The sequence below is a fragment of the Myotis daubentonii genome, chromosome 20, assembly GCF_963259705.1.
Source record: "Myotis daubentonii chromosome 20, mMyoDau2.1, whole genome shotgun sequence".
NCBI classification, from domain to species: Eukaryota; Metazoa; Chordata; class Mammalia; order Chiroptera; family Vespertilionidae; genus Myotis; species Myotis daubentonii.
In genome coordinates, this window is record NC_081859.1 from 84,443 (window position 1) to 98,352 (window position 13,910).

The window sequence follows — 13,910 nt, forward strand, 5'->3', positions numbered from 1 at the left end:
AGGATCTCCAGCCAAGTTCTGGTCTGGATCTCCAGAGAGGTTCTGCTGTTTATTGTCTTGTTACATCCGTATTTATCCCAGTTGATTTTAATCCTGTCAATTTCTATTACAAAGGCTAGGGCGTTTCTTATCTCCATTCCAGGGAGTAAAGATTATGTAGCTTAAGCATGATTGTTTGTAGTGATTAACTACCCGCCTGGCACTTAGTTAAGGAGTTTCATCCCCTCCCTGACTTCAGGGAAAAATTCCTACCTGGGGAAACAACTTTTCTAGGAGAGGTGACCTTGGTTAAAACACACAGTGCTAAGGGGAGCAAACATATTAAGAACAGTATGCTATATACGCCAGGTCCCTTGAAACATATGCTGTGCAGATGTTTCTTTCCTGCAGTGACTGTGTCAAGCAGCAAGGATGGACTGGCTTCCGGCACTCAACGAGACCTGCCCGGGTCCACCTCTTCTTACTTTCTTCAGTGTCTGTGACTAGCGCAACCTTTAACTCCTAGTGTTTTCCAAATGATGAGTTTGAGGTTCTGGGTTTTTTTCCCAAAATCACAATAGTTAGAACCGGATGGTACTAGTCCTGTTCCCGCAGGCCCCATGGCCCCTCTTACATGAATGGAAATGGTGTCTGCCCAGCCCCTGTCCCAGGGCACCTCCTCACGGCTGGGAGATGCTGGGGAAACCTGATGGCCCTCACACACATGGTCACTGACCCACCGAGCCCAGAGGAGGAGTGAGACAAGTATAGAAGGCCAGGTGCAAACAGAGTGGGGCACCTGGGGGCAGGTGAAAGGTGCAGAGGGGTGAGTGACAGCACCCGGCTCAGCCGGGTGCACAGCTGGGCTAGACGGATTCCGAGGGACTGAAAGGCAGTGCCATGGGGCCTGGTTCCTCCTCTTCCTCAGGTAACCTCACTGTTGCCACCTCACCCGTGCCCGAGTGGGAGGGGCCTCTCAGAGTTGGTCTGAGGATTCATGTCCAATCAGCCCATGGTTAGAGCTGGCTTTTGTGATGCCTGCCACCTTGTTTGCAGAGGGACGCAACCCAGCCCAGGATGCAGAGTTTCCTGAAGCTGCTGCGGGACAGTGGAGGTGCCAGCCCATCTGTGGAGGAGCTGGTGAGCCTCGCGGGTAGGCTGTGCCAGTACCTGCAGGACGACCTCACCCAGGCACAGCCCTTGGTCAGGGCTGTGCTGGAGAGCCAGCTCCGCCTGTACTTCCTGAACAACAAAGTCGTGGTGCTGGTGTGTGCCCGCGTGCTGGCCAAGCAGGAGCAGCACAAGGCCGCCTGCCAGCTGTTGGAGGTAGGACTGGTCTTGTGGGGGGAGGTTCTGAGAGAGGGGCGGCAGCCACTAGCATCCTGAGCGGGATGGAAAGTCCACAGTCAGCCACAGCCTGGAGAGAGGTTCTGTAAACAAGGCAGGATGGTCCCATCTCACTTTACCAATATCTGAGCAGTTTGATCATCTGAGAAAAGTGGTCCATTGATGAAATCCTCACTGAGTGGGGGTCCCAGGTTGGAGTGCTGGCTCCCAGTCGTGTAGCCAGCAGTCAAGCAGACCCTGGACCTCTGTCCCTGAGCCAAAGGCGCGCTCTTGAAAACGTGGAAACCATAGGAATCTGTGCCACTCCTCTGGGGGCACTGGGCGCCTCAGCTCATCCTCCATGAAAACGTGGCTTGCACTGACGTGAGGAATTGACGGTCGTTACTTACCCACCGCGTGGACAGTGGTACATTTGGCTGCCTACATATTGGCATGCTTGACTGCGATATGCTGCCTGCCCCAGACTATATGGGGTGGCACATACTCTATGGTGTGTGCCTGTGTTCATAAAATCAGAGAAATTCTGAATTCCAGAATACAGACAGCTCAGGGGGCTTCAGTCATGGATTTGAGGGCCCGTGTTTCCCTGTTTCAGCACATACTTACCGTAAAGATAGTCACTTCTTCCAAGTTCCTTGTATTCCCACCCCCACCCTCCAAGCCAAGAGGTGTCCTCCTCCCGCCTCTGCCTTCATGCAGCAGCTGGAGGAAGTTGTAGGACTGCAGGTGGGACCATGTGTGCACCAGGGCCTGGGGCCTGAGCCTGCCTGCTCTCCAGGCCTGAACCCACACTCCCCCTTCCTCCGTGTGGCCCATGCTGGCATCCTAGCCGTTCTTAGAATTTCTGCAACATTTCTTTGTCTCAGGACCTACGCACATGTCATTCCCTCAGCTAGAGGTTGGTGCCTTCCCACCTTTCAGGTTTCTGCTGTCAGTGTCACCTGTCTGGGTAGTGACCCTGTATCCTCAAGTGCAACCCCGCATTCTGTCCTTGGATTCCGCCCTCGGGTCATAATTAGAGTCCATTTGTGCTTCCTCTGTCTCCCCTGGCCACACGTGGGCCCAGGAAGGAGGGGCCGCACCCTGTTCTCATTGCAAGGGGGATGACACCCAGCATAACCCTGGGACATAGGAGGGCTCCAGTGTTTAAATCTGTGCAAATAAACGGGTGACGTAAAGGAACAAGGGCACCCACAGTTAGAGGCGTGATAACTGCCGTGAAGGCATCAGCGGTGAAATGCAGGGTGACACCAGTGAGGACAGACTCCCAGGAGAGGGATCAGATTCCGTCAGGATGGCTTAGACATGCTCTGAAGAGGTTCCGTGTGGCTGAGACACAATAGCTAATGCTGTAGCCACCACATGTTTTAGGCCCAGGCTGGTCCTGCAGGCAGGGAGGGTCCGTGGCTTCCTGACTTGCTGGGGTCCAACTCCAGCAGGTCCAGGGGTCCCCAAAGGTGTGGACGGAGTCGGCGAAGAAGGAAGAAGGACACGGAGACAGGGTTCAGTTGATCAGCAGCCTAGCCAGGATCTCTAGCCAGGATCTCCAGCCAAGTTCTGGTTAGGATCTCCAGCCAAGTTCTGCAGGTTCTCCAGTCAGGTTCAGTAGCCAGTTCTAGTCAGGCTCTCCTGCCAATCTCTGCAGTCAGGTTCAGTCCAGGATCCCCTGCCATGCTCTCTCGCCAGGCTCCGCCTCCAGGCTCCGAGGCCAGTCCCTGTCCAGGATCTTTTGCCATGTTCTCGCCAGCGAAGTTCTTCTGTCTCTAGAGAACGTTCTGTGTAGGTTCTGTGCCTAGGCTCTGTCTCTCTTGGTCCTGTCTTCCAAGCCCTGTGTTCTAAGTTCTGTGTCTGAAGTTCTGTCTCTCTGTCTGGTTCTGTGTTCTGAGTTCTGTCTCTTTCTGTCTTGTTACATCTGTATTTATACCAGTTGACTCAATCCCATCAATCTCTATTACGAAGGTTAGGGCGTTTCTTATCTCCATTCCAGGGAGAAAAGATTATGTAGTTTAAGCATGATCGTTCGTAGTTAAAGGGATTAATTACCCGCCTGGCACTTAGTTGAGGGGTTTTATTCCCTCCCTAACTTCAGGGGAAAATCCCTACCTGGGGATTCAACCTTTCTCGGAGAGGTGACCTTGGTTAAAACACAGTGCCAAGAAGGTGAGCAAACATATTAAGAACCGTATGCCATATATGCCAGGTCCCTTGAAACAGCAAGGATGGACTGGCTCCCGGCAAATTCCCCCTTTTTTATTTTTTAAAAGCAAGCATTAAAAAGAAAAACCTCAAATGCTCTCTTATATCCATTTTAAGAGTAGGATTGGCGCTTTCCGCTATTACCTGAGTCCTGATCTATCACCCCAGGCAGAGCTTGCCAATCCTGCACTTTCCAAGGGTGGAAAGGCTGCAGTGGGGTTAAGGATAAGGCTCCTTGGGCCTACCTTCTCCCATGCCATTACATTTACCTTTCTTTCCTCAGAAAAGCAAGGACGTATTTCTTGTATAAAATGTTCTGTCTGACTGGGAGTAACCTTAATTCCTCTGCTAACAAGCATATATGTTAAAAGATCAATACGGAGTCTTTTTTCTTTAGACTCAGTATGGCACATATTCTTAATCTAAAGATCAATACAGAGTCTTCTTTCTTTGGACTCAGTATGGCACATCTTCTCAATCTAAGTTCTGTACTATCCACCTTCTTACCCTACTTATCCTCTATAGGGGGGTCTGTAGCACCCTGGTGGAGTCCTATCCGTCCCGAGTGTGGGGTTCTCAATGTGGGGGGGGCTTACCTAAGGGAATCCTGTTCCAGGGGTTCCCAAAGGTGTGGACGGAGTCAGCGAAGACTATCCACCCTCTTCCTACGGTGGAGTCCTATCCGTCCCGAGTGCGGGGCGCTTACCTAGGGGTCCCTGTTCGGGCGCCAGATGCCGGGGTCCAACCCCAGCAGGTCCAGGGGTCCCCAAAGGTGTGGACGGAGTCGGCGAAGAAGGAATGACATGGAGACAGTGTTCAGTTGATCAGCAGCCTAGCCAGGATCTCCAGCCAAGTTCTGGTTAGGATCTCCAGCCAGGTTCTGCAGGTTCTCCAGTCAGGTTCAGTAGCCAGGTTCTAGTCAGGCTCTCCTGCCAATCTCTGCAGTCAGGTTCAGTCCAGGATCCCCTGCCCTGCTCTCTCGCCAGGCTCCGCCTCCAGGCTCCGAGGCCAGTCCCTGTCCAGGATCCTCTGGCATGTTCTCGCCAGCGAAGTTCTTTTGTCTCTAGAGAACATTCTGTGTAGGTTCTGTGCCTAGGCTCTGTCTCTCTTGGTCCTGTCTTCCAAGCCCTGTGTTCTAAGTTCTGTGTCTGAAGTTCTGTCTCTCTGTCTGGTTCTGTGTTCTGAGTTCTGTCTCTTTCTGTCTTGTTACATCTGTATTTATACCAGTTGACTCAATCCCATCAATCTCTATTACAAAGGTTAGGGCGTTTCTTATCTCCATTCCAGGGAGAAAAGATTATGTAGTTTAAGCATGATTGTTCGTAGTTAAAGGGATTAATTACCCGCCTGGCACTTAGTTGAGGGGTTTTATTCCCTCCCTAACTTCAGGGGAAAATCCCTACCTGGGGATTCAACCTTTCTCGGAGAGGTGACCTTGGTTAAAACACAGTGCCAAGAAGGTGAGCAAACATATTAAGAACCATATGCCATATATGCCAGGTCCCTTGAAACAGCAAGGATGGACCGGCTCCCGGCACTGACTGTTGTGCCTGAGGCTGATGGCTGATCCTGGCAGAGACTGCAAGTCCCAGCCCAGCCACGTGGGCTCTTTCTGATGATCTGCACCTGCCTCGCCAAGATGGCGCTGGGAACGTGGAGTTAAAGGCGAGAAACGCACACCGACTGGTGTCTAGGGCAGTGATCGCGAACCTACAACACGCGAAGTCATTTTTTTGGTTGATTTTTCTTTGTTAAATGGCATTGAAATATATAAAATAAATATAAGAAATTTAAGTCTTTGTTTTACTGTGGTTGCAAATATAAAAAAATGTCTACATGTGACACGGCACCAGATTTAAGTTAGGGGTTTTCAAAATGCTGACAGGCCGAGCTCAGAAGGTCCGCCATCACTGGCCTAGGGGATGCCAGGGCCAGACGTCCTGGCCATCTTCAAAGTGTGGTCATTGGAACAGGTCACCCGGGGCTTCACTCCACTTCCCTGCTGGTGGGAGAAAAAGCTTTTCACACAAGACAGGGGTCGAGCTTTGGAGCCTTAAAAAGACAATGTGGCCGTCAATGACAACAGCTCTGCCTCCTGTGTGGCCGCTAGCCAGTCGCCTACCTGCCCTTTCCTCAGGCTCCTCACCTCTGAGGAGTAACTGACGGCTGTCCCCACCTGTGTGCTTTGTGGAAGGGTTGACGTGCTGGTGTGAATGGGTGGCCAGCTGGGCCTCCAGGACACCGCCTGCACCTGGGGTGGACTGGAGTGCTGGCCATCTGGCCATGCCCTGCTGCTTGGCACATCAGTGAGCAGCTCTTCCCAGGGGTCCGGTCTGGGCGATGGCCGTGCTCAGGTGGGTGAGGTGACCAGGTCTCAGCAGGCTCTTCTCCGCAGGGATGCTGTGTTCCAGGAGGCAGTGAGGAGCTGGTGCAGCTCTGGAATGACATTCACTACCATTTGGAGAAGAAGAGGCTGGGCGTGGCCACGCTGAGCTCCGGGCAGAAGTTCCGCTGCAGGAGGAGGTACGTGGCTGAGCTGTATTTGTGCAGAGGGAGGGGCGGCCGGTTCCTGGATGAGCACAGGGTGGAGGAGACGGAGGCAAAGCCAGGTTCCAGGCCAGACACAGAGACGGGACAGCTTTGATCCTGGTCATGGGTGTCCCCGCTGGTCTGCAGGCCCCCAGGTCTCCCTGAGCTCCCGACAGCCCAGGTGCAGGACTCCTCAGCTCCAGGTCCTGGTTCGTGTCCAGAAGAGACCCATTCCTTTCTGACCAGAGAGAATGTTTTCATGCTGCTGCAGAGAGTGAGCTATGTCCTCAGACCCAACATTCACTCAACCTCGGTGTCTTCCAGGCTGCAGGGTGTCCCTCCCTGTAGGTGCTGGGAGCGGCCAGAGTGTAGCTCAGCACAGGAAATGGTTTGGGACCAGCAGTGTCTGTGAAGAGGCTCTCGTTGTGGTGCTATTGGAGGTGCTGAGGCCAGAAACTGGGCTTTGTTCTCCAGAGCTGACCTTGGGTAGAGGATAGACAGTAGTCAGGGCAACACTATACATCCCATGATTCAGAGTGAGGAAGGGGAGACAGAAGGTTCTCCGAAGGGGGCTGGGACCCATTGTTCTTGCTGTGGGGAGGGCTGAGTGCGGGCCCGTCCAGTCCTTGGAGGAGAGACCCGAGCAAGTGGATGGCGGTCCCCAGGGGCACAAGGAGGGGGCAGGGGAGTTACAGCAGAGGCCAGTGCAGGAGCAGGAGCGGGAGGATCTGAGTCTCTGGCAGTGGCTGAAGAAAGGGTTGTGTTAAGATAGCGTTTGGCCCTCCCTAGCTGCGTTGGCTCGGTGGATAGAGCGCCGGCCTGCTGACTGAAGGGTCCCAGGTTCGATTCCCGGCAAGGGCACATGCCCAGGTTTCAGGTTCAATCCCCCGTGGAGGGTGTGCAGGAGGCAGCCGATCCATGATTCTCTTTCATCATTGATGTTTCCCTCTCCCTCTCCCTTCCTCTCTGAAATCAATAAAAATACATTTTTTTGAAAATAGAATTTGGAGGATTCCCAATGGCTTGTATGTCTTAGAGGAGCAAAAGAAAGATTCAAGCTGGACTCAGTGCTCTTGGCCTAGCGGCTGGAATGTGGTGGCTCCTCACCATGTGCGCTGGACGCGGGCTGGGGGGATGTTGTGAGTGCTGGGGACAAGCTCCACTTGGGATTTGGGTGAGTGGGATGCCTTTTTGACATCCAGGGTATTTGTTCAGTTGGTGTTTGGACTTTAAGTTTTGTATAGACAGGTGCTATTTGTTTAGATGACACTGTTTTCTTTTAAAATAACTCAGATTTTCACAACGATCAAGCATAACCAATCTCAGCATCCTCACCATGTAGCTTCCCCATTTCTTGGCATTTGTCAGGCCTGGCATCTCGCTGCATGTCCTGGAAGCCCTGGTGCAACCTGCAAGTGGGGCTGGGGAGCCCTCACCCCTCAGGAGACGGGCCCCTGGCACCTGGCAGCATAGGAACTGGGAGGAGTGGACTGTGAGCAGAGGGCGTGCAGGACACTGTGTTCTGGGCACAGGAGTTTAACAGGAGCGGTGCCAGGAGAAGGGAGGCTGTGACATCCCCTGTCTGTGCTCCCCAGGAACCCGCCACCCCCCTCCCTCTGCCCTGACGGACTGAAGAGCCGCAGCTACCCCAGGGAGGTTCGCCAGAAGTTGCACAGCTTCGCCTCGGGTGTGAGCAGCAGCCCCAGCAGGGCTGAGCGGGTGAGAGCCCGAGACTCAGGCCAGGCAGCCCTCGGTGCCCCCGCCTGCTGCGCAGCAGTCTGGCCTCTGGTGACCATCGTGTACCCCCCTCCCCCGTGCACCCTGCTGCTGGGCTCAGATCCCATGTCTCCGCAGGAGGCCCTGGCTGCAGAGACCAGCCTCACCATGGAGCAGGTCTACTACTGGTTCGCCAATTACCGCCGGCAGCAGAAGCAGAGGCTCCAGTGTTTAGAGCCCCAGCCCTCAGGCCACCACCACCCCGGCTTCGTGGGTGGGCACCCACCTCAGTGGGCAGGTGAGTGGCCCAAAGGTCCCCATGCTGGGAGCTGACCTCAGCTGCCCGGTCACCGCACCATGTCCAGGGCCTGGCCTAACCCTAATCCTGACCTGCACACTCACCCTGAGGAGCAAGAACAGTGAGGCTGAGGGTCAGATGGGGCTGCGGCTGCCTTCGTGTGTGGAGGCCACTTGGCCCGGGCCAAGTGCGTAGGTTTGGGAAGCAGGGTGTCTGGTTAGGGATTGTTGCTCAGAGTAAAGGTGCATCACAGGACACAGACTGTTGGAAGGACTCGGTGGTCACACTTTTCCCAACAGCAGGGCTCTTGTGGCTGCTGGGAAGGAGGCTGGAACTTAAGGTCCATCCAGCCTCCCTCCCGTCCAACTGGCTTTCTACAGGAGGTGAGGAGAGTGGGCCGGCTCGAACCCCGGTGACCACTCCAGGGGTTTGGCAGCCTCCGGCCCTGGCCTTGGATGTTTCTGGAGACGGGACAATGCCCGAATCACTGACTCCCAGGTACTGTCATCCCCACGGTCTGTTCTCCTTGTTCAGCTTCCCCACCGTCAGCAGGATACCAGGGGGAATGGGCATGGGCATGCTGGGCCCGCTGGGACCAGGTCTGGGAGGGCTGTGGCCACAGGAGTGCGGGCACCCTTGCCGGGAGCCCCAGTCAGGGACCCTGCACGTGTTCCCCGTGACTGACTCACAGCCTGCCGTCCTGCGCGTGATGGAGAAGGGGAAACAGACGCAGAAGGAAAAGTACGCAAACCTATCGCCTGCAGGCACACCCAGCTGTTGTGGTTTGGTTGCTTCTGGTGATTGGTGTGGTTTGTTTCATTGGGTTGATCAGGGCCAGCACTGCCGGGTTCCTGCTGTACACGGTAGTGCCTGGCCTGGCACCTGATGTCCGGTGACAGCACCGGCTGTGTGTCTCTAGGCGGGTGCTGTGACCTCCCTGCCTCGCTTTTTTCACCTGTGAAGTGGGGACTTGCAGGACCTGCCTGTGGTTGTTGCCACGGTTCCTGGGGTGAGGGTTGTTGACAGAGGCCCAGGAGCACCATCTGAGACACGGTGAGCATTTGTGGATTATTTATTCTCTCATGATTATCCACTGCTGCCTCGTGTTCCTTTGAGACCAACCATCGTCTATTCAGTCGCCTGCTAGGCCCTTCCTAGCCACGTCCAGCTCTCAGTGCGTGGAGAGTGCTGCCCTGAGGCCTTTAAAGGAACTGCGAGTGTATCTTGGGTTTCCAGTTATCATACTTTCTTCTAAGTGTCTGTAGAGCGTTTGCAGGCACAGGAGAGCAGTGAAGGCAGCAGGATTGGGGAATGTTGGGCCCCATGCCGTCAGTGACTGTCCTGGCCAGAGCGAGGCTCCGTCCACCAAGGGACAGTGTTCGTGGGGCTTCCCAGCTCTCTGCAGGGCGGCGAGATGTATCCGGAGGGGCCTGGCCGCGACCTATCCACTGTCCCCAACGTCTACCCTGACCCTGGCTTCGCTGGACTGGCTGCCCGCAGCGACTTGCTGGACCCTTCAGCTGTGCCCGAGCCCTGGCTGGTGTCCCTCACACCTGCGTCCTCCTGGGACGCTTCCGTTCAGCCTGGACAGCTGGTGCACAGTCACGGGCCGCACTTCTGGATGCCTCCTTCGGATGCTTCTATGTCGGTGCCCATTTCCACTGTCACCGAGCCCAGCTCCACAGGTGAGTCCACTCCACTGGGACCATGAGTTTCTGCACCAGAGGCTGCAGCTACGGGCATCTCTGGGGGGCAGGGAGGTATGGGAAGGGTCAGGGCTTCCACCTGAACCCTCTGCGTGATTAGACCCAGAACCAGTGAGCCTCAAAGAGGCTCTTGCGACAAACATCCCAGGTTATAGTTCTTATTTGTTTCATTTGTCAAAATAAAACATGCACGTGAAACAAAATAAGATGCGAGGAAAGAGCAAAAAGGAAACGAAGCAGCTGCCAGTCCTGCACTCCCCACTCTGTGCACTTGCCTGCCTGCCAGCACCTGCTGCTACAGCACAGGGCCGAGCTTCTGAGACCGCAACCTGGGCATGTGCCCTTGACCGGAATCAAACCCTGGACCTTTCAGGCCACAGTCTGACACTCTGTCCACTGAGCCACACCAGCCAGGGCCACAGGGACTTGTCTTTAATCGTGACCAATTTTCTGCCGGTCCGGCCGGGCTCCGTGTTTGAACATCCACCTATGAACCAGGAGGTCATGGTAGGATTCCCAGTCAGGGCACATGCCTGGTTTTCGGACTTGATCCCCAGTGTGGTGTGTACAGGATGCTGCCTGCCAATGATTCTTTCATCACTGGTGTTTCTCTCCCTCTCCCTTCCTCTCTCAGATTAATTGGAAATGTATAGATATAGATACAGAGGGGGAAGGGGGAGAGAGAGAGGGAAATATTCTGTGAAACAATGTAAGTGGAGAAAGGTAAGGTTGTGGCACCTTGGACCTCAGTGAAGCCAAAGGTGAAGTGACAATATCCCGACCTCCCATGGCAATGGGTGGGCAGATTTGGATGCTGAGTCTTGGGTGCGGGGACAGTCAGACAGGGAGAATTGGCTTCGTTGTGTCCTCTGGAAGCCCAAAGGCACCGCTGAGATGAACAGTTGTGGCCAGTCCTCCTTCAGGGAGGGAGGCTGCGGGCTGTGGCCAGGCAGCTGGACACTCCTGTCCTGCAGGTCTTGGTTGTGCTGTGTTTGAGCTTGGCCCTTCCTCCCTGCAGTGAGCTGTGGCTTTTCCTTCATGCAGGGCTCCCTGACCTGCCCGGCAGCCACCCCCAGAGCACATTCCTGGAGGAGGGTCCGGGCACCAGCGTCAGCCAGGCAGGCAGCTTCCTGGTGACACAGCCCACACCACAGGCTCCGGAGTTGGTCCTGCCCCAGAGGTAAGCCTGCAGAGCCCTGGTTCATAGCGTTGGCCGAACTTGTGCCGGTGAAGCCTTTTGCTTACAGGTTTCTGGAAACCACAATAGTCCCGTAGCCTGCGTCTCCCAAAGGGAAGAGGGTGGGGTTTCTCCCAGACAGAACGGGGAACACGAGAGTGGACAGGACATCTGTGCTGTGGACGGTTTTTAGGCCTCTTCCCTGAGATTGCCCTGGCACCCAGCAGCCTCTTTCTGGCATTTTCTTCTTCCCAGATAAAGGCTGTCAGAGTTTCTGAGCAGCATGGAGGTCCTGGTTTTATTTCCAGAGTGAAGTTTTAAAGGGCCTTGGCAGCCTAGGTGCTGTGGAGCGGCCGTGGGGCCGGGACAAGGGTCCAGGAGCCTGCACACAGGAGGGACAGAGGGATGTGACCGGGGAGGGGGGTCTTCCCGTAGAGAGAATTTCTGAGAGTGACCCCCAGGACCGCACCCCCAGAGATTGGGTCTCACTAATCTGGCGCTGAAGGCCAGGTGCCAATGAGGGCAGAATTACAGGGGGACGCGAGAGGGAGGGGAAGTCCCAATTCAGATGGTGGGAGAACCCTGACCGTCCTCCATAGTGACCTGGAGTTGGGAACAGACATTTGCGATTGCCTTTAGGGACCCGCCGACAGGTCTCCGTGGCAGCTGTACTGCCACCGTCCCCGCCATCCCTCTGCTTCCTCTGGTTTGGGTGTAAGGGCTCTGTCTCCTTCACCTCCCCAGCCCGTCCTTCTGCATGACCTTCTCGCTGCACGTGTCCTCCATGAGCAGCTCTGGTGCACTATCCCCCCCGCCCCCGAGCCATGTGCTTGTCGTGTCCCATGGGCCCCTTTGGTCGCTGTGCCCTGAGGTCCCTCAGGGAGGAGATGGGTCTGAGGGTCTGGCACACGGGGAGCTCCTGGTGCGCAGACACTCTCAGGCATGTTCCCCACGGGGTGGAAGGTGTTGCTTGGTGCCCACTGGAGCCCAGCCCTGTTCTGATGTGGCCCCTTCTACAGCCTCCCGGAGCTGGCTCCTACCCCGTCGACCTTTCCCCGGCCTGTGCCTGCTGGGGAGCTGAGCGAGGCCCTGCCGTCCAACCAGGTGAGGCTTTCCTAGGAGGAAGTGGGTTCCTTCCTCACTCCTGGATTCACTCCTGCCTTCAGACTGAACAAGTCGGCCATGATGAGCTTGGGGGAGCCGGGCAGAGGGAGCCTGCATGTGTGATGCTGTGTTGGCATTCCAGGTGCCGTGGTCTGACTGCCAGGCCTCCAGCGATGACTTCTGGATGACCAGGTTGATCCTTGAGCTTTCGGGGGACAACAGGGGCTGAGCTGCCCCCGGGAGCCAGGCCAGCATCCCAGGGAAGACAGGTGTGGACATTCGACCGTTCAGTACAAGTTACAGAACCTCATCCTGATGAAAAGAGGTTCCCGTGTTCCCTGGGGGCTCTGCTGGGAGGTGTGTGCGTCCCTGGTCTCCGCCGTGTTTATGCAGTTGTTTGGCAGCTCCCGATGTTGGAGGAAGCGTTTGAGAAATGTTTGTGGATCCCAAGTCGAAGGGGTGTGTTCCACTCAGGCCACGGCAGACGTTAGTGCCACCCCTGAGCAGTTGTGGGCAGGAGACTGTTCCCCTGCCGGCCACCCTCCTGCCCGCCCTGCGCCAGGCCAGACTCCCCCAGCTAACGTGGTGAGTGGGATGTGGAAGTGTGCTGTCAATTCTGTGCCTGTGGTGCCTCTCCAAGTGGCGTGGGGTGTCTCAGCAGGGTGGTGGGTGCCTTTCAGTCCAAGGCTGTAATCCGTTATGTTTGCCACATGTTCTGTTCAATTACATTAAAGTTTCATGGTCTGGACGCCTTGTGTTTACTCACCTAGCCGCACCCTGAGCACTGCCTGTCGCTGTGGCTGTCGGTCTCCAACCAGCATCGCACAGCACGGGTGGGGGGACCCAAGCATCACAGATACTGTCCCTCGTGTCTTGTGTTACACGCAGGGTCACGGGGGACATCCCCGCCATCTGCCCTGAGCTGATGGTGATGTTGTGGGAACAAGAGCTGCCCTGGGGGTGGCAGTGGCCAGACACAAGCACACTGACCATGCGCCCTGCGTGCGGTGCACCTCCTGGAGCCAGAGTTTGGCCTGGCAGCTGTTTCTCAGTGGTTAGAACAGTGCCCCTACCCCAAAGGGTCCTGGCTTTCATGCCTGGTCTGGCAATTCCCGCTCAAAAGTGATCCTCTCCTGCCCTCTTGTGGTCATGCAAGGAATTACACCTTGTGCCTCTGTCCATGGCGCTGATATTCCAGTGAAAGCACTTTGAAGCCCACCCCAGATTCCACCCTGAAAACAACAACAACAGCAAAATCAGAGAGCCTGGCCAGGGCGGCAATGATTCCCTCCCTGGATGTAGTGAAGACATGGCTATTTATTCTGCACCTTTTCCCGCCCCAGCCCTGCGAAGGGAGGCCCCGGAGACTGCTGCATTGAGGTGCCCTTTAAGGTGACTCACCCTCCCTGCCTAATATGTGTGTTTGTGTTGTTTTTAACTAGAGAGTGGGGAGTCTATGCCCGGAAAGCCAATGGTTTAACCAGTGATCCACACCAGCTACGGATGCTATTCACTATTAACATATAAATTTGAGCTCGGTCAAGGGTCATAGGTAAAGCCTGGGGATGGGGCTAGGGCAGGGGTCGCGTTAGGATTTTAGGGTGATGGGACAGAATCAGGGTCAGATGTTGAACAGGTGAATTCGCTTTGGAGATGTTGAATTTGTTTTGTAAAAGGTAAATTCGATTGTTATTCTTTTTAATTAAACCTTTACTGTTCAGATTATTACATTTGTTCCTCTTTTTCCCCCCCCATAACTCCCCTCCTCCCAGTTCCCACCTCACCCTCCGCCCTCACTCCCCACCCACTGTCCTCATCCATAGGGGCACAATTTTTGTCCAGTCTCTTCCGGCATCTC

General features: G+C 55.3%; 1 protein-coding gene and 1 long non-coding RNA gene across 2 annotated transcripts in view; one reads left to right on the top strand and one right to left on the bottom strand.

Moving 5' to 3' along the window:
• Positions 1-13,910, bottom strand: part of LOC132222521 (uncharacterized) — a 166,722-nt gene that overhangs the window by 20,244 nt on the left and 132,568 nt on the right. The gene's annotated exons all lie outside the window — the stretch shown is intronic.
• On the top strand, positions 1,057-12,800 carry LOC132222489 (anomalous homeobox protein-like). Its single transcript, XM_059677487.1, has 8 exons — positions 1,057-1,305; positions 5,918-6,045; positions 7,647-7,770; positions 7,906-8,065; positions 9,415-9,750; positions 10,816-10,951; positions 11,968-12,052; positions 12,195-12,800. The coding sequence occupies exons 1-8, from the start codon at positions 1,057-1,059 to the stop codon at positions 12,279-12,281; spliced, it is 1,305 nt and encodes a 434-aa protein (XP_059533470.1). The 3' UTR covers positions 12,282-12,800.

What these genes read in the sequence shown, in the direction of transcription:
- LOC132222489 (XM_059677487.1), top strand. Translation starts at nt 1,057, where the DNA reads ATGCAGAGTTTCCTGAAGCTGCTGCGGGACAGTGGAGGTGCCAGCCCA. An exon ending in CCGCCTGCCAGCTGTTGGAG is followed by an intron (nt 1,306 to 5,917) that starts GTAGGACTGGTC and finishes TCTTCTCCGCAG; the next exon opens with GGATGCTGTGTTCCAGGAGG. An exon ending in GAGTTGGTCCTGCCCCAGAG is followed by an intron (nt 10,952 to 11,967) that starts GTAAGCCTGCAG and finishes CCCCTTCTACAG; the next exon opens with CCTCCCGGAGCTGGCTCCTA.